The following is an 18798-nucleotide window of genomic DNA, read 5'->3' on the forward strand; positions in this document are numbered from 1 at the left end:
CCTTATTTTCACAAATATTTCCAGGATAAAACATAGAGGAAAAATCTTGATATTTTTTCTCTTTCCTCCGACAACAAAATCTCACCGACCACCCAATATCATATCACTCATTCAATGAGTCTGGTATCAAATAGTCCGAATTATTCTGATGTTTTATCGACTTTTTTCATATCGGTCTGTCGTCGATTAACGTCAGAACTCCGGCCCTCTATAATATGCGGGAAATATGCGACCCGCGCCTGGAGCGCACTTCAAATTGATATTTTAGAAACAAATCGTCACTTTCACACACATGTCGCACATGGATCGAAAGATCTATTCTTTATGCACAAGATGAACATACATAACATGCCTCAAACAACTAATACAATCACTAAAAACATATTTTTTCAAACTTACTCTGTTTTACTCTAGTTTTTAAATAGCCCCGCCTTCCAATGCCACGTGACTAAAATCTCACCGGCCAACGTCATAACGTTGTGAAATACCTTCGGTAACGCGAGATCTCGTCAAGTCATGTGACATTTCTCAGGGCCTAATTTCCATAAAAAACATGGGTTGGTATAGAAAACGTTGGAAAATGCTTTTCGTAATGATCTTTGAAACATCTTATTGATACCACCTAGTGCATAAAGAATAGATCTTTCGATCCATGTGCGACATGTGTGTGAAAGTGACGATTTGTTTCTAAAATATCAGTTTGAAGTGCGCTCCGGGTGCGGGTCGCATATTTCCCGCATATTATAGAGGGCCGGAGTTTTGACGTTAATCGACGACAGCCCGATATGAAAAAAGTCGATAAAACGTCAGAATAATTCGGACTAGGAATCAAAATGTTTTCAGCACGATATTTAACTTGTTTTTGAGCAGAAATTTTTACTCATCTTCCGGTCATGTAAAATTGATGATTGTGTAATTCTAAACCAAAATAAACATATAATTTGAACTGTCTGGTACAACATTTTTGGCCCAAATTGTGTCCACATTTTCCTTCTGTTACTTCTGTTTTCCTTTAGTGTCACAGATATATGGGAAATACAGCCAAAACCTGATTCCTCCCAATTTTCCTCATGTAAGGTAAATCAGTAGCGTTTGTGAACAGGTAATAGATTATACTGAAACCAAGAGTTCATAATGCCTTTAAATTGTTTTTTTGCTAAACCTTACAAAAAATTTCATGATCTTTCACCAAGAAATGAATTCATTGCTAAATTTATTAGATTTTCCACTTATGACAGTAAGCAGACACTGTTGTTGTTACCAGGGGAACAACCCAGTAAAGAACACAGCATTCAAAATGGATTTGAAGACACAATTTAATCACGATTTAGCAGACCTAGAATGACAATCATTTAAAAAGATATTCTGATTATTTTTCAAGTAAATAATACCCTTACTGCATTTTTACAGAAAAAAAACAGACTAGTTGGCCTTTGATAGAGAGCAAAAACATAAATGAAAAGAAAAATACCTTTCGACTTCATAAAAGTCAGATAGGAAGGTACATAACAGCAATAAATAATTTTAGTTGCGGTATACACACACACACACACGATTTCAAACATAATAATTTGTAGAAGTGATTCCTGATAGTATGCATCAAACATTCAGGGATACTTTAAAAGCATTTCACCCCTATGTAACATTAGTAGACTCTACCATGCATTGCTCTAGATAAGTCCATTATGGTCTACAATGGTGAAAGGGTTAAAAGCATTTCAATCTTGACAATTGTATTCTGTAGAAATCAACTTGCAGGGGTATACAAATCATATCCATCAACCTCTCAAAGTCCCATATCTGATCATGACCATATACTGGTCATAATTTGAATCACTGAAAGACACGAAGACCTCTTTGCTGCTAGTATATCAACATATGTCAGCAAAAATTTTACTTGCTGTTTTTACTAGCTGCTGACGCAAATTTACCAGCTGCGAGAGTTGAGTTTGAGGAATTGTACAACCATGTCTTGCCACCTTTGGTGTATTTTTTATTGTGTACATATGAATATTCGGGGTTGTCCTCCTTATGTAGAATCTTATGAGGATAAATTACTGTTATCATCAAAAAGATCATCAAATTGGAGTGATTCTATAACTCTGGATCCAATTAAAATGAAAAGATAATACTCCCAAATTCGGCAGTAAATATGAAAGAAAATAGTGTCGATACCATCGCAAGTTATTACTAGTTAACCAAACTTTGAACTCGTAACCATGATCCCATAATTTTATAAGGTACTATGTATACATCACTTGCTTTCGAGTACGGATAGTATAAACATGCAGACATTAACGTAATATCTAATAACAATATTAACACAATCCACAAATCAGGTAACAAAACAATCCGGTAAAACAGGACACAAAACAAAGTCTGTACAATCAGCCACAGTTAACAATATAGGATATCCTTGTATTTTATGGATAAAAGAAAAATATCTCATTTTCTCAATTTTGAGAATGATTACACAAAGGAGCTACACAAACAGAGTTTATAATAGGAATCACCAGCAATTTCAAGACTATGGCTAGTAGGAACACTCTGAACTTGTCATGCACTCCAACTTGCTACGAAACTTCACTCTGCAGCTATACTTTTCAACACTGACAGGGCTTGGCTGTGGACCGAAGCAGCAATGGTCACAGAAATGTGCACACTTAATTCACCGAATCATACGAAAGATACCTCAAATAAAGGTGAGCACTACTGTTGAAAGACCGATCTTGGAATAAAAACGTCCTGAAGAAGATGCTTCCTTTACTTCATATCTAAGACATCATAATGTCTTTACCTCCAAATATCCCTAGAGTACTGTCGGTATTTCTCTAATACTGACTGTTTGTTTAATTTCATCACTCCAAGTTAATGGTTCACATTTTTTATTATTATTTCTGAGTAAAACAGCAGCAGGAAGCATGTCATCACATTGTCTTTATTTCAATTTTGTGTTATGGGAGAAATAATGTTTATGAATGTCAGGGATTATAACCGTGGATTAACTCCCTTGAATGGATACATTAATAACCATCCCCAAATTGATGCCCTTTTATCATTTTTACGGTAACCGGATATCACATAAATGTTTATGTCCCGTGGATATAATCCTAGCAAAAAATAGGTCGGACGACCTGACCTGGCACGAAAAACGCAAGGAGCCACAACACATAAATATAATTTTGCGTCCACTTTCTGTATGCAGCAGATATCACACAAAATCCTCCAGCAAAAGTTGGTAAACATTGCTTCACCGCACCCTCAGCATACGAAGTATACAGAAGATCCTACAACTCTGCCACCAAGTTCCCTTCACACAGGCTTTCCATACGTGGCAACACTTGGTCACGGTCTGTGAACACTGCACATAAACTCCTCATTTAAAAATCTGTGAAACAAGTGTTTGCCGAAAATCCTAAATGGGAGTTAAAATTTGAATTATGCAGTAAGCAGAGTTGCCTATAACAGCAACTACTCCAAGAAAGCACCCCCAAAACGCTGTCAAATCTGCCAAGACATGAAGAAATTGGGGGTGAGCCCGAAATTGTGGACATCAGAATCGCAGGTTTGGCGTTAGCATTAGTGATGTACACTACTGGTTTAATAGGTCCATAAAGGCAAAGATGTTCCTCAGCTCTGGGCAGCAGTGAGGGCCTCCGATAGGGCTTGCTGCTGGTCTTGTGTTAAGAGCTGAACACACACCTGGAACAGTTCTGGGTTACTCTGAAATTATAGAGACATCATACAATTAAGTACCACTATACAGGTTTAACAGGACTTGAACATAAAAATATTCAAGGTATATTTTGTAAGAATTGAATATTAGAACAACTGACAGACATCCTTACAGTAAGGTTCTACAACACTTTCACCATTAATAAATAGTAAGGCTTGTAAGGAAGTCTGCAACAACTCATTTTTCTTTACACATATTTTGAGTTATTTCTAGAAAATCTATTAATGCCCTCTAAAAAGCAAAGAAATAAAAATAACACACTTTTGTTTACGAGTAATATTTCAAATAAAACATTGTTCCATGAATGAGAAAAGTACTGTATCATTCTTTTAAAGTTTCAAAGAAACCAGAAATAGAATCATAACTTAACTCTGAAAAAATCACTAAAAGGTTTTGCAAATGGATGCTTCAAGGTGTAGTAACTCCAGGGCAAACTATCATATTCAGTTTTAGTGTAGTATAGAGAAGTTATGACATTTAAACTGTGTGGGCCTCTGGAAAAGTGCCTACCATCCCTTCCATACAGTAAATTCTGGAACAGCCTTTAAGCATCCATCTTCTAGGCAAATTTTTGAGAATCATCTAGTTATTCTGCGACTGTACAACCCTTTTGAGACACAGTTGTTATTTATACTCATATGGTACTTGTACATTGCACGAAACACATACCTATACTTGTTGCATGCATTACATTAAGACACTTGTCTCGCACACAAAATAATAAGACACTACCCATACTTGTCGCACACACCAGACACATCTGTACTTGTCACTTGTACAAGGCATTCAGACACATACCTGTACTGGTCACACACACCAGACACATCTGTACTTGTCGCTTGCACAAGACATTCAGACACATACCTGTACTGGTCACACACACCAGACACATCTGTACTTGTCGCTTGCACAAGACCTTCGGACACATCCCTGTACTTGTCACACACACCAGACACATCTGTACTTGTCGCTTGCACAAGACATTCAGACACATACCTGTACTTGTCGCACACACCAGACACATCTGTACTTGTCGCTTGCACAAGACCTTCGGACACATACCTGTACTTGTCACACACACCAGACACATCTGTACTTGTCGCTTGCACAAGACATTCAGACACATACCTGTACTTGTCACACACACCAGACACATCTGTACTTGTCGCTTGCACAAGACATTCAGACACATACCTGTACTTGTCACACACACCAGACACATCTGTACTTGTCGCTTGCACAAGACATTCAGACACATACCTGTACTTGTCGCACACACCAGACACATCTGTACTTGTCGCTTGCACAAGACATTCAGACACATACCTGTACTTGTCGCACACACCAGACACATCTGTACTTGTCGCTTGCACAAGACATTCAGACACATACCTGTACTTGTCGCACACACCAGACACATCTGTACTTGTCGCTTGCACAAGACATTCAGACACATACCTGTACTTGTCACACACACCAGACACATCTGTACTTGTCGCTTGCACAAGACATTCAGACACATACCTGTACTTGTCGCACACACCAGACACATCTGTACTTGTCGCTTGCACAAGACATTCAGACACATACCTGTACTTGTCACACACACCAGACACATCTGTACTTGTCGCTTGCACAAGACATTCAGACACATACCTGTACTTGTCGCACACACCAGACACATCTGTACTTGTCGCTTGCACAAGACATTCAGACACATACCTGTACTTGTCGCTTGTACAAGACATTCAGACACATACCTGTACTTGTCGGACGATGTTCAGAAGTCTCTGGAAGACGTCCTCTTCTGATGACACCGCTTCTTTGTGTAGTGCCTCACCGATGATACACACAATCTGTGGTAGATTCTTGTTGTTCTCCCCCAGAATAACAGGATGGTTTCTGTTGGGACAGAATATGTTCTTTTATGAAGACAAATTTGCTGTATGATGTTTAAATTATCAATTTCAAAAGTCATTTCTTACTACTATTTATTAAAGCTGATTATGATAAATTTCAAAAAAAAATCAAAAAATTGTGTTAAAAGTAATTTTCAGCCTGTTTGTATTGAAATGAAGCACAATATATCAAGTAAATTTTGCAGAGTATCGTTAAACCTTTAATGATCTTGACCTTGGAGCAAATGACCTTATGTGTTTTACTCTTGCAAAATACTTCACAGCCTTGTGAGGTTAAAAATAGTAGGAACTATGGACGGGTAATCTTCAGCCAATCAGGCTGAAGTAACCAACCTTGACTAACCCTGGCCCACTTGTATAAAACATCATAAGGAAAATCTCAAGCAATGTATTGTCTATGGGAAATCTTAGACTTGAGGAAATCTCAAGAGTTGAGATGTTTTATACAAGTGGGCCCCTGTCTTTTGATAGAAAACCCGAAATAGGTAATATCAAAGTTTTACTTTATAGACAATAATATATGTATTAAACGTGATGCAACCTTTCAAGACGTTACAACATTGTGTATAACGTAAACCTTAGCTTTTACCCATTTCCAAACTGTTGAATATTATTGAAGACACCAGAAATAAGTTTTTACAAGAAAAGGCATTTTCCTCTTTTAATAATCCAAGTAGGTACTACAATTTCATCAAGTTTGGCGAAGATGTGATTAGAAATAGAGCTGTTACGAAGTGCAAATGATAATGTTGACAAGACAGACAAGGTGATACTACACTATCTGTCAGCTGAAGGATGACACATAAACTGTTCTCAAAAGACAATACAGTGAAACTGTTACCTGAAATTTTATCAGCATTTACAGGACTTTCTTATATGCAGCTTTTTGCAATAAACATGAGAAAATTGTCATATTCCAGACACCAGTATTAACTCATTCACCCCTGAAATTTCATAATGAACTTTTCCAAGCTTTGAATTGTAAGAGTCCAAATGTGTTTTCGGGGGTGAAGGAGTTAAACTGTACAACTATGGGCAAATTGATCTTAAGGTCTCATCTTGAAATGAGGTTTGTGAAGTCTTACATTTCTATCAGATCACAAAGGTAGCCGTATATGTGGGCAGCCTCATCTTCATCTTCCCAAACAGGTAACCAGGTAATCCACGCCCCTAATATCTCATTTAAATTGATTCTGGACGAATTGTATTTGCAAATTTTTGTGACAGCTGAAATTGCATTTTCTGTGGGGTTAACGTTCTCCACAGCACGAGATTCTGGATCCTGTATCATCTTCAGTAGTAGAGGTATGGCTTCTACAAATGATACATAATAACAAATTTACGAAAATATTGATTTTATTACATGAAGTAAGAACATAACCATTCTACGATTTCATATCCTTGTTTAATTTTTCTATTGATTTGGTAACGTATAAACCAGTTCCTACATAGAAAACAAGCGGTGAAACTTCTCAACATAAGTACTCTCTAAACCAATCTGAATTTCTTGGCAATTTCTTTTCAGTTAAAAATTATTGTTTTTAAAGATAAAAAGTAGTAATTTGGCTAATGGCGTGCACCTAAATATGTTATTAAAACATTAGAAATGACTATAGTTCAATGTATCAATCAACCCTATTAACTTTGGTCTATTTCAGGCCTGTAGACAGAAGGGAGGTAACTCCATTTTCATTCAATTTACCTGCACACGCTTGTGCATACACATCCCCTCCAAACTGTGCCATGACGCCAACACCATATGCAGCAGCCTGGCGAACCTCAGCACTCTTCTCAGTGAGGTACGTCATCATACTCTGTAGGAAATATTCCTGGTACTTCACAGAGTGCTGGGGATAAAAACATAATTCATTAAATATCAACAACAAATCATACAGAATAACTTCAATACAATTTCTCCCATGTAACATCTATTTTTTATCAATTTCTGATGATGTAAGAACTGAATTCCAACTTCAACAACCTTGTGTTAATGTCTGTAAATCAAATCTGCTGAATTTTACAAACTGTGTATCCAGTACACTAAAGTATATAAGCCCCTTTTTGCATGCAAATATAATACATACAAATGTAGGGTTAAGAAAAATATAAACATCTACAGCTTATTATAATGATGACAGGCTGATATCGGATGCTAGAACATATTTTTAAACCTCATACTGTATGCTTACCGGACCACAATGTTCCACGACATCATCCCAGATGCACAATCCCCACTGTTTGTCTGGCCACGGCCGCTCTGCTCCCTGTAACACAAAACATGTAGTAGTGGTGTTTTACCACTTCAAACTATCAAACAAATTCAGATTAAAGGTCTATACTATTATAGAATAGTAGTCACCGGAGGACTAAAATAGTACTGCACCGGTACTTATAATATTTAACAGATTTAATTGTGATCATATTCAAAGCAAAGAAATGGGCAAGTATGCAATTACATTAACAGATCGACATGTTTCTGGCAAACAATCAATGAATCACATTAAGCATATATCACATATTTTTCGAAATCGGCTAAGACCAACGGTTCTTGCACATCTTTCGCAGCCCCGGGGACAATAGTTTGACTTTTCCCAAAAAGCTGTGAAATCTATGCACACTACTTACCAGTAACCGGACAAAGTAGCCCATGAGCTGTTCAAAGATGGGCAGAAACTCCTCCTTATGTGTGCCAAACAGGGCATGAATGATATCAGCAATTTTACTGAGGATGTACACATCTTCATCGTCCTATAGAAACAAAACCATTGAACACATACAGAACAAGAATGGCAAACTAAATCTAGATAAACTAAAATCTTAACAGTTACTAATTAATTAACACAGGCAAACATATTCCCTGCTCATCCATATGTATGTATGCTTTTCCTGAAAAACATGGCAGCTTTTTGCCAAATACGACATATATATAGGATCTTACATGAGTTTGCATTTCATATGAGATTATGACACGAGTCTAAGAATTTTTCAATTTAGCCTCTGGCGAGCTAAAATGTAAATTTGTGACGAGTTTCATAAATTTGTGGCATTTATTCGTGTAAAACAACAATTTTCATACAATGTTAAAATGTAAAAAGCCGCCATTTTGACTCCAGTGAGCAAGTCTGTGACGAAACAATTAAAACTTACAACCAATCAAACAGCCGATGGGTCATATTACATGGGTATATTCACTGGATAACACAATACATTATGTGATAAAACTACATAACTACAATACTGATTAATCCTAGCAGATGTCAAAAGAATCTCAATGAAATCAAGCAGGTGTGTTCATACACCCGGTGACATTTCGATTGTGCTGCATGAACTTTTCTGAAACTACATAATTAACAACTATATTTCATAGTGATCAAGACTAAATATTTCATTGAAATCGACGTTGTACTTCAGGAGAATTAGGACATTCAAGGTCAAGGGAGCTGAACCCACCAAAATCATGGTATTATCAAACACAAACCTCATCCATAAGTTCATCTTCCACATCTTCATCATAATCTTCATCCACTCTTTTAACTGGTAAAATTAAGTATAAACAATTTAAATTTAAATTTTAAAGAAATATCATAGGTCCATATTATCTGTATCTAGTATTACTATTAGGTACAACAGCCATTAAGAGCACCTGTTTGAAGTCAGAAACTATTGTAATCATTTTTATAATTCATGATAAGTTTTGTTCATTAACGCAACCTGCTTTTCACATTTTCCATTATTTCCTACAGTTTCAACTGTATACTTGTAAAGTTTTAGTATTTTAATTAAGAAAATATTAAAGAAAGTTTTTTCATCAGATAATTTTCTGGTCAATAAACCTGCTTTGGGAATGATTATAAATTCCCTTCTTTTTCGTTTTTTTTGATGGATTGAGAGAGTTTCAAGACCATATTACATTAGCCATGGAATTATGAGTTTCAGACCTTAATTAAATACAGACTGAAGCATGGATTTTGTGCTCAAGTCTAATTTGTTTTTGTTTGTTTATAAATTAATAATAAAATCTTTATTCTGTCAATGATTGGGGAAAGAATTAAGAGACTTGAAGCAAAATACTGTTTTCAATGTTTACATTTACTTCTTGATCGTTTGACATGATTTTAGCGAGTTAAAAGAGATTTGGTTTGAGCAGTTTCATGAGTACAGGACCAGAGGAATTGTGTTTAATCTCACCTTGTCGCTCATCTTGTTTCTTAAAGTGTTCTTGTAACTGTTTATCTACAAGTTGTGTCAATAAGTTAAGGTTCTCCATTGTTAAACAGCCTTTTCCTAGTTTTTCTATGCACTGAAATAATAAAACATAATCATTGTGTTAATTAGTAACTGTTAAGATTTTAGTTTATCTAATAGATTATTTTCACAATGTTTCAATGAAGCAAGTAAATAACGCTTGATCAATACTTGTTTAAATGTGCCAGAATCAACGGAATGTGTCATTTACTTTCCTTGCAAATTAAGAGGCAGACATTTCCACAAAATAAGTGACTGACAATATTGCAGGGAGGATTGTTGTGATTATTTGCAGATAAAAACATCTAAATACATGACACTGTTTCCATCAGCACAAAGGGTGAATCACTTTTGTTAGACCTGCCTCTTGAATACACATTTCTTTTTTCCAATTTTTCTTTAATGTAGATAAAATCAACCAGAGAATGAGCTCAGAGCAAGAGTTTAAAAGTTGAAAGTAAATGAAACCTTTAAAACACATTCAGTGTATGATCTTTGATCATGTGTAGTCTTCAACATCCTCGATACTCCAGGAGTTAGACTCTCTTTCGCTCTTTGCACCCCTGGAATATGATGTACATCAGAAGAATTTGTCGGGTTGCGTAACAGTAAAATTGACTGGCTCTGAAGTCGGGGGCTGCTCCTCTGTGATCTTAAATGACAGGTGTCAGTCTAGCGATTTTGATCAGTTTTTTTTTTACCTGAGACCAATCAATTAGCTAACTGTGTGCCTTCAATTTTGCTATGACATACTCCAGGGGTAAAGAGAGCAAAAGTGAGCGTAATCCCTGGAGTATCGAGGGCGAGACTTCTATAGCCCCGATTTGAGGTTTTGTTGTTACCTTTGCCAGTGAGTTCATGTGTTCTGGTAGTACAGATTGCTCAGGTTCAATCTCTATGGCCTTCAGTAAGTGTGGACAGATGTATTGCCACATCTCTGCTACGTACTGTTCCCCACGAATCTTAGCACAGTCTATTAGAAATGGCAGGCTTTCTGACGCTGCTATCCGTATATCTGTACAACAAATATTTGAGGTTTTTAAAAAGAATAATGCACAATTTAATATCATGCTACAATGACACTGAGTTTCTGTTACATCACCAGTGCTAACACCTCTGTCTAATCAGGCCAGACAAAAAGTAAATTCATTTCCTGTTACATGGTTTATATAGAAGTGTGATCTTGACTTTAACAGTACTTCTTTGAAAATTGCCTTCAAAAGTTTAGGGTAGGTACAAACAATTAGGGTAGGTAGGGTTACCGGAAACACCAAATAGTTTTTGTCTGGCCTCAGTGACAATTTGCTGCTCAACTTAAGGCTTTCATTTTACAACAATAATTTAAACTGGGTTACAGTATTAATATTTCCCACTGAGATTCAAGCGTTTAAGTGCAAACTATTAGAATAATATTTCCACTACACATACATGATAGGTAGATACTGATTACAATATGACATAACCACTCATAACTCTAACAAGTAATTCTTGTCTGAACTACCTAAACCTTTTGTTGAATTTATGTAAATAAAAGTTTGGTCAAACTTACCATCGTGAAAATAAAATTTAAGAAGAGGCACCATAATTTTGACAACTTGTTCGGCATACTCAGCGAAGGCTTCCTTTAGCTCGCGAGCGTAACATACTAACATCTGGCAAGCAGTGGCTTTTTCCTCAAGTCCTGCTGTGCGGATCCCAAAGCTTTGCTGAAAATACAGATACATGTTTATTTTCCCCTTCTAAAGCAAGTATTGGGGCGGGAATTTGAAGACAGACTAGTACTGTTGTTTAAGATCATCAATGGGCTAGTAGCCATACCCGCTGACGACTACATCACAGTCAGCCGTACCAACACACGACGAAACAACCGTCAGAAACTACAACAGATATCGTGCAACACTGAAAACTACAGTCAATCCTTCTACCCACGTACACTAACCGATTGGAACGCTCTAAAAGAATCCTCCATCAGCGCAACTACGGTCGACCAGTTCTGTAGTAGCCTCAACAACCAACTTTTACCCCACTCCTTCCCCCCCCCCCCCCCCCCCCCCCCCTCCTCCCCGGATGTGATATTCAATTCTGAAAAAGGGTAGATCCCCCTAAAACCTAGATTGATCCAAGACATGTGACTGCAAACGGTATGTGACAGTTTTGCTAGTGGTATCTGCCGGTCATTAAGGGGACACTTAACTATATCATTATGAGATCAACCAAAGGAAAGGCCAAAAGTGGTCTCTCATCAGCAGGCTTTTAGGCAGAATTTCAAATGTCCCTGTCCAAAACGTTACTATTGTAACTAATTTTACAAAACTGCCTGTCATGATTGATATACAATAGTAAGGTTATACAGTGGAAAATTGCCTCTCAAAATAGGTCCCTTTCAGAAAACTGCCTGTCAAAAAGACAGGTGGGCGGGTGGCTGGCTAATAGCAAGCTCATCAGAGATGGTCTGTTAATATAGTACCAACACAAAATATACTGCTTTGTGGGGTTGAAAACAGGGTGGTCTGTAATGAGAGGTGACCTAGTAAGGGTGGTCTGTAATGAGAGGTGGCCTAGTAAGGGTGGTCTGTAATGAGAGGTGGCCTAGTAAGGGTGGTCTGTAATGAGAGGTGACCTAGTAAGGGTGGTCTCAAGCTGATTCGACTGTTATTTTAATACTACAAACATACAATAGATACTTTAACCCTTTCACCACTAAAGACTATAATGGACTTATCCAGATCAATGTATGTGAGAGTCTACTCAAGATGTATAGGAATGAAAGGGTTAACTATTTTGTATACCTGTGCAACCTTAAAATCAGTTCTCACCTGGTCTCCAACAGTGACAAATTGCCAATCTTGATCACTGTACATTTCTTTCATCTCTTCACCTGCCAAAAAAAGAATCTACTATAGACTTTTTATACAAGTTTCTCAAATTCCTTTTCTATTTAGTAAATATATCAAGGACATTAATTTTAAAATGCAGAATTTATTTTCATTTCAATTATTAAGAAAGGAAAGTCACAGTTTATTCTGATTACAATTAATGCAATGTGTGTGTACCAACTTACTTTCCAGTAGTGCAACCTCTGGCTTTAAGGAAGCAGCTTTGAGAACAGGACCAATGACAAGAGGCAGATACTGTTGAAATTCTTTACCCAAAATTTTGCACATTCTTGCCCAAGCAGAAATCATGTAAGAAATCTGAAATCAAAAGTGGGTTTTCAATACTTGCAGAACAGTTATGGTTGACAGCAAAGCAAATTTTATACAAAAAGTTCAGAAAAGCTTTCTTATGAAAACTTGATCGGCGAAGACAACTTGTATGGAGGCATGTATTAGCTCAGAAAGGAAAAAAGTGAATTTGTTTCAGAAACATAGATGCAATGCGTATGTACCAACTTAACTTTTGAAGCTTGGCTAGATAAGTACTTAGATAAGTACTGGGGACAAACGTTTGGTTTGGTTTGGTTTAGCATTGTTTAACGTCCTATCAACAGCTATGGTCATTTAAAAAAAAGTATTCATAATCTTCAACATGACAATAATGAACATATCTGTCGTCGGGATGTCAGCATAGTTGATCTGGATATATAGGCACACTGCCTGCGTCCAGTATCATTATCATTATTAAAGAACCATAAAACATTTCACAAAATTTAAGTACAATAGGAAATAAAGTGTTGCTCTCATCGAGTCAACACTATATACCTGCGGGTCATCATCCGCCAGGTCCTGTTGATCTGTCTGAGATTTCAGTAACAGCTGCATCACCTCAGAACAGTCTTGAAGGAACTACAACAAAGACAACAGACATTAGATTAACATTAACATTAGCCGTGTTCCCCAATAGATTTCAGATCTGAGGGTATATCTAATATTTTTTTCTAGATTCTGTATCACAGGTATTTAGTTATATAAGATGCCCTTTGAAAAATGGCTATACAGCCAAATGTTTGGGGGTAAACAATCCTTCTATGGGGTTAGGGGAAACTCTTACCGTAACAGTACATGGCTATGTGTTGTACTGTACATAAAAAAAAACAATCTTTTGTTCCTAAATGATCTTTTGTAACTAAATTGTCTTAGAAGGAAATTGATGTGACCAACAAGCTGAATGAGAAAATCATCTCTATAGTTTAAACCATATGCTGTATAACAAAAGTGATTATGGAGAATGTACTTTATTAACCATTAAACAACCACTTTTATTTAACAATCTGTTTTTAAACTCCCCTTGGGTGGTCGCTTAATACAGACTCAACTGTAAATTGTAATGCACTGGTTCTAACAATTTCTTATAAAACACTTCCAATGTCAGCCAGACTTGATATTCTTACCTTGTCTTTGCCTACAGCCAGTCCTATCAAACTGATACACTCGATGGTCTTCCCTCGTAGTAGCCGCAGCTCGGGCTGGATCGCCTGCTGTACAATGTATTTCAATGACGGCATAAATCTGTTGAGAAAACAACTGGCCACTTTAACAACAAATTCAAACTTCAACATAACAATAAGTAAATTTAACTCGACTTTTGTTCTCTGACTAGAGCAACACTATTTTTTTATCCTATGTGGCCTCTCAATTTCAATGGCTTTACTACTTTCTTCTTAATATCAGGTTTCCACTCATTTTTTATGAGGTTTTGGGCATCCCCAAGGTTTACAAAATGGGGGTACACCAGTAAATCATGCACATTTCTACATGAATGGGAACACTGAAAGTGCTCCTCTAAAGCAATCACTCGGAGCTGATGTAGTGACCAGTAGATCATATAGCTAGCATTGGAATGTTGAACTTGAAATATCAGAGTCAGGTATCCAAATATTTAGTTGTTATAAATAGTCTTGGGTATCAAAGTAATTGTGAATAATAACATATTTTTTGTAAATTCTATACCCCATATTTAACAAATTAGGAAGTAGAACTTTTGATCGAGCTTCAATCTTGATGTAATCCTGAAGTTCAGGAAATTTAAGTTGCATATATATTGATTGCTATGCTTATCTTTTTGTTTTACATTTGCCTATTTTTATAACGAATCACCTGGAGCTAAATTGAGTTTAATGTTGAGTTAATTTGAATCTTGGGGTCAGATACTATCTAGCAATAAGATGTCATCATGAAGATACACCTTCATATTTGCATATTACATCACTCCCCATTTCAGTGGCGGATCCAGAGACCTATCTGGCGGGGGGTTTCCAAATTTCCTGGGGGGGGTTTCNCAGCAAAATCCATCCTGGTAAGTTAGGATACTAATGATTTCTATCTTAAAGCGTTTCGATGACCAAGACTACCTACCAAGAAAATTGAAAAATCTCAAAACTTTCAGTTTTTACTTTTGACTTGTTTCTCCTCTTTTGTAAATTACATTTTGTCGCGATTGAATGAAAAATTATTTTGATAATAATTTTTGTACAAGACACAAATTTCAGCGCATGCAGATCACATAAGGTAGTCAAAATCTATGTGATTTTTTTTAGAATATATGTATAAATCATGCACATTTCTACGTGAATGGGACCACGCAAAAACTGTGCTCCTCTCCAAAGTAATTGATCACTGATGTTGTGACCAGTAGATTACAGCCAAGAATGAATATTACTTTATAATAACTGATAAAGACCAAATGATCATGTCAAAATATCCATTCAGACCCAGCATTAAACTTGATGTAATCTTAAAGTTTAGAAAATTTAAGTTGCATTATTGCTATGCTTATCTTTTTGTTTTTCCCTTCGCTATTTTTGTAACAAATCACCTGAAGCTAAACTGAGTTTAAACGTTGAGTTGACTTGAATCTTGGGGTCAGATACTATCTAGCAATAAGATGTCATCATTAAGATACACCTTCATATTTGCAAATTACATCATTCCCCATTTTTAATCAATATCAACTGAACTTTACAAGTACTTTTAATAGTCTTATTCCGTACACCAGAAGGTTTGTGTACAGGTATTTATTTCGGGGTACAGATTTTTGTTGTCATAAATTATGTACAACTTAATCTAAAAACAAACTTAACATTCAATATGTATAATTTGTTTAAACTTTTGACTTGTTTCTCATCTTTTGTAAATTACATTTTGTCGCAGCTGAATGAAAAGTTCTTTTTATACCAGACAGAAATTTCAGCACATGCAGGTCATGCAAGGTAGTAAAAATCTATGTGATATATTTAGCATGCACATTTCTACGTGAATGGGACCACGGAAAAACTGTAATTCTCCAAAGCAATCACTGATGTTGTGACCAGTAGATCACAGCCACGAATGAATATTACTTTATAATAGCTGATAAAGACCAAATGATCAAGTCAAAATATCCACTTAGATAAAACTGCTCTACTCTAGTCCCAGAACAAAGTAAATTACTGGTAACCAAGTCAGGTGCCCAAGTATTCAGTTGTAAAAATATATACTCACGGGAAGTATTTGAGAATATATACCGGTGTAATACAAATGTATTTTTTGTAAATTTTATATCCCTTATTTTACAATTGGGGAGTAGATCCTTTCACCTAGCTTTAAACAAATTAAGGGAATTTTTGTTTTGCATTTTGATATTTTTATACTGATCTCCTGCAGCTGGACTGAGTAAGTGTTGAGCTGACTTGAATCTTGGGGTCAGATACTATCTAGCAATAAGGAGTCATCATTAAGATAGACCTTCATATTTGCAAATTACATCACTCCCCATTTCCAGTCAATATCAATTATACTACACAAGTATCTTCACTAGTCTTATTTTGTACACGAAACTATATGGGAAAACACAGACCCAAAGAAATACTGCTAGTCCAATTGACTAGTCATAACTTGATATTAATTAGCATGTTGAATGATATTGGGTTCGTAGAATTTGCACATGGACTAGTAAAATTGGAAACTACTTCCCCGAATGATTAAGTGGTTTTGGAAATTAATTTCTAGCCCTGCTTGTGTGGTCAAGCTAGGTATTTGTCGACAAATGAAAGATTTCAGCACTCTTCAGATCAATTAATATGTTGGGGTCAGATACTATCTAGCAATGAAGTGTCATCACTAGGGTGTACACCTTCATATTTGCATATTACATCACTCCCCTTTCTCAATATATTTTATAAACATGAAAATACTATATTTAAAACTTACTACAAATATTGAGAAAGTGAACCCGAGTCTCCTTCCATGACTGAAGATGTTTTAAGTTTCAGAGTATAAATTATATATCCAGACTTTTTCTTACAGTCTTGTGTTATATTTGCAAGTTAACATAATGGAGTTCATTTATAATCAAGAGTAAAAGACGCTATTAATTTGTCAATTTTTCACCCCATCCAGTGCAAACCCTTATTTCCCTCAGAGAGGGACTAATTAACTAATATGTGTTTCAGGGTTCGGCACTATCAATGGTACTCTAGTCTGTGACAGGTAAATTTTAACAACGACAAGAGAATTAACTAACCTAACTAGTCCTATGGACTTACACAAAACACATCTGACAAATCACAATATCATCTGATAGACAGATTACAGAATAAGGATATTCCTTTTGGAAAAGTGCTTACCAGGGTAAATACAAATCTTTTGGATAATAATTGTCAACATTTTCCGAAATCTACACCATTCAACATTTTCGGAAATCTACACCATGTCTTTATGGCAGTAGTTACTTGATGTCCTCTACAGTCTATTTTAAAATACCTTGGACTAGTTACAGCACTAGCAAACAATCTATTCAACTAGTCCTGTGGACTACCAGTAAAACAGTGTCTTACCCTGGTATTTTGGTATGAAAAGAGAAATTGGTATACAAGAGATTTTTACTATACTGCTGAACTATAAATGCACTTGGTTGCACACATACAGTCTTCTAGGTCCATATAAAGACTGGGGTCAGATACTATCTAGCAATAAGGTGTTATCATCAAGCTTCACCTTCAATTTTGCAGTAAACATCATTCCCCTTTCTGGTTTTTTTTTATACAATAACTGATCTATTAAAAGCACCAACAACCTGAATATAAGCAAATGTCCAAGTCCTTTTTCTTTTAATCTTACCTCCGTTATGGTTCTTTCAGTATTTCCTAAAATCTCTTTTAATATAATGCCAAAATTTTGCAAGAGAAATGGTCGCACCATAACAAGGTTTCACTTTATTGTATTAAGATTTGCAGCAAATCATTGATAAGTCATGAACATGCGCAAATTAGATATAATTTTGACATTTATGCGACCTTCACGCTGCTGGATTGGTTAATAAGTTCACAAATCAGTTGCTGAAACAAAACCAACCAAGTGACCATCAATATCCTGTGAAGCCCTTTCTGACCTTATATATTACTGGGTTACAGGGTTGTACAAAAAAACACCAAATCTTTAATATCCTTTGTCTTACCTGTCATAATACTGTATAAACTTTTCTTCTGCAGTATCAGCCACTGACGCCAGCGTCGTGACTACCTGCTCCAGAACCATCTTAGTTCCCTTCTCCATCAACTAGAATGGGAAAAGGAACACACTGTTAGCCTAAATTCAGTTTTTCTTTTTGCCGATACATTTGCAGGGGTGTAAAAAAAACAACCTCTAGCCCGACGCCCGGGCTACCCGATTTTCAGCTTGGGCTAGTGAATTATTTGGAGGCTTTCTAGCCCGGAGCTAGTGGCATTTTTAGAATGTCATAACTAACAAAATGCTTCTGTTCTAATCTACCATACGAGTGTACCAATTACTATTTTAAACATGTAAATCCATGGTAATTTTCACTACAATATCTATCGGAACACATGGGAGTCATTCACGCCGTATTGATGATGTAAGACGTTCTGTTGCCTTACACACGTGTGCTATGTGTGATAGTAGGCCCTGCTAACAACTTAGATAGCCTTGACAGTCTATACTAACTACCAAAATGGTCCTTTTG

At 36.2% G+C, this 18798-nt stretch overlaps 1 protein-coding gene across 1 annotated transcript in view; it reads right to left on the minus strand.

The window, feature by feature from the left end:
• Nucleotides 1–1298: 1298 nt before the first annotated feature.
• Nucleotides 1299–18798, minus strand: part of LOC110454698 (importin-5-like) — a 28627-nt gene continuing 11127 nt past the window's right edge. The window contains exons 13-27 of the mRNA XM_021504350.1: nucleotides 18274–18374; nucleotides 14231–14348; nucleotides 13602–13685; nucleotides 12962–13094; nucleotides 12717–12778; nucleotides 11450–11606; nucleotides 10743–10915; nucleotides 9844–9955; nucleotides 9134–9189; nucleotides 8281–8403; nucleotides 7845–7919; nucleotides 7358–7502; nucleotides 6741–6969; nucleotides 5497–5638; nucleotides 1299–3723 (exon numbers count right to left, since the gene is read on the minus strand). Coding sequence (XP_021360025.1) covers nucleotides 3631–3723; nucleotides 5497–5638; nucleotides 6741–6969; nucleotides 7358–7502; nucleotides 7845–7919; nucleotides 8281–8403; nucleotides 9134–9189; nucleotides 9844–9955; nucleotides 10743–10915; nucleotides 11450–11606; nucleotides 12717–12778; nucleotides 12962–13094; nucleotides 13602–13685; nucleotides 14231–14348; nucleotides 18274–18374 — 1803 coding nt within the window. The 3' untranslated portion in view covers nucleotides 1299–3630. The remainder of the gene's footprint in view (nucleotides 3724–5496; nucleotides 5639–6740; nucleotides 6970–7357; nucleotides 7503–7844; nucleotides 7920–8280; nucleotides 8404–9133; nucleotides 9190–9843; nucleotides 9956–10742; nucleotides 10916–11449; nucleotides 11607–12716; nucleotides 12779–12961; nucleotides 13095–13601; nucleotides 13686–14230; nucleotides 14349–18273; nucleotides 18375–18798) is intronic.

The sequence above is a fragment of the Mizuhopecten yessoensis genome, unplaced genomic scaffold (assembly GCF_002113885.1).
Source record: "Mizuhopecten yessoensis strain PY_sf001 unplaced genomic scaffold, ASM211388v2 scaffold8035, whole genome shotgun sequence".
Classification (NCBI taxonomy): Eukaryota; Metazoa; Mollusca; class Bivalvia; order Pectinida; family Pectinidae; genus Mizuhopecten; species Mizuhopecten yessoensis.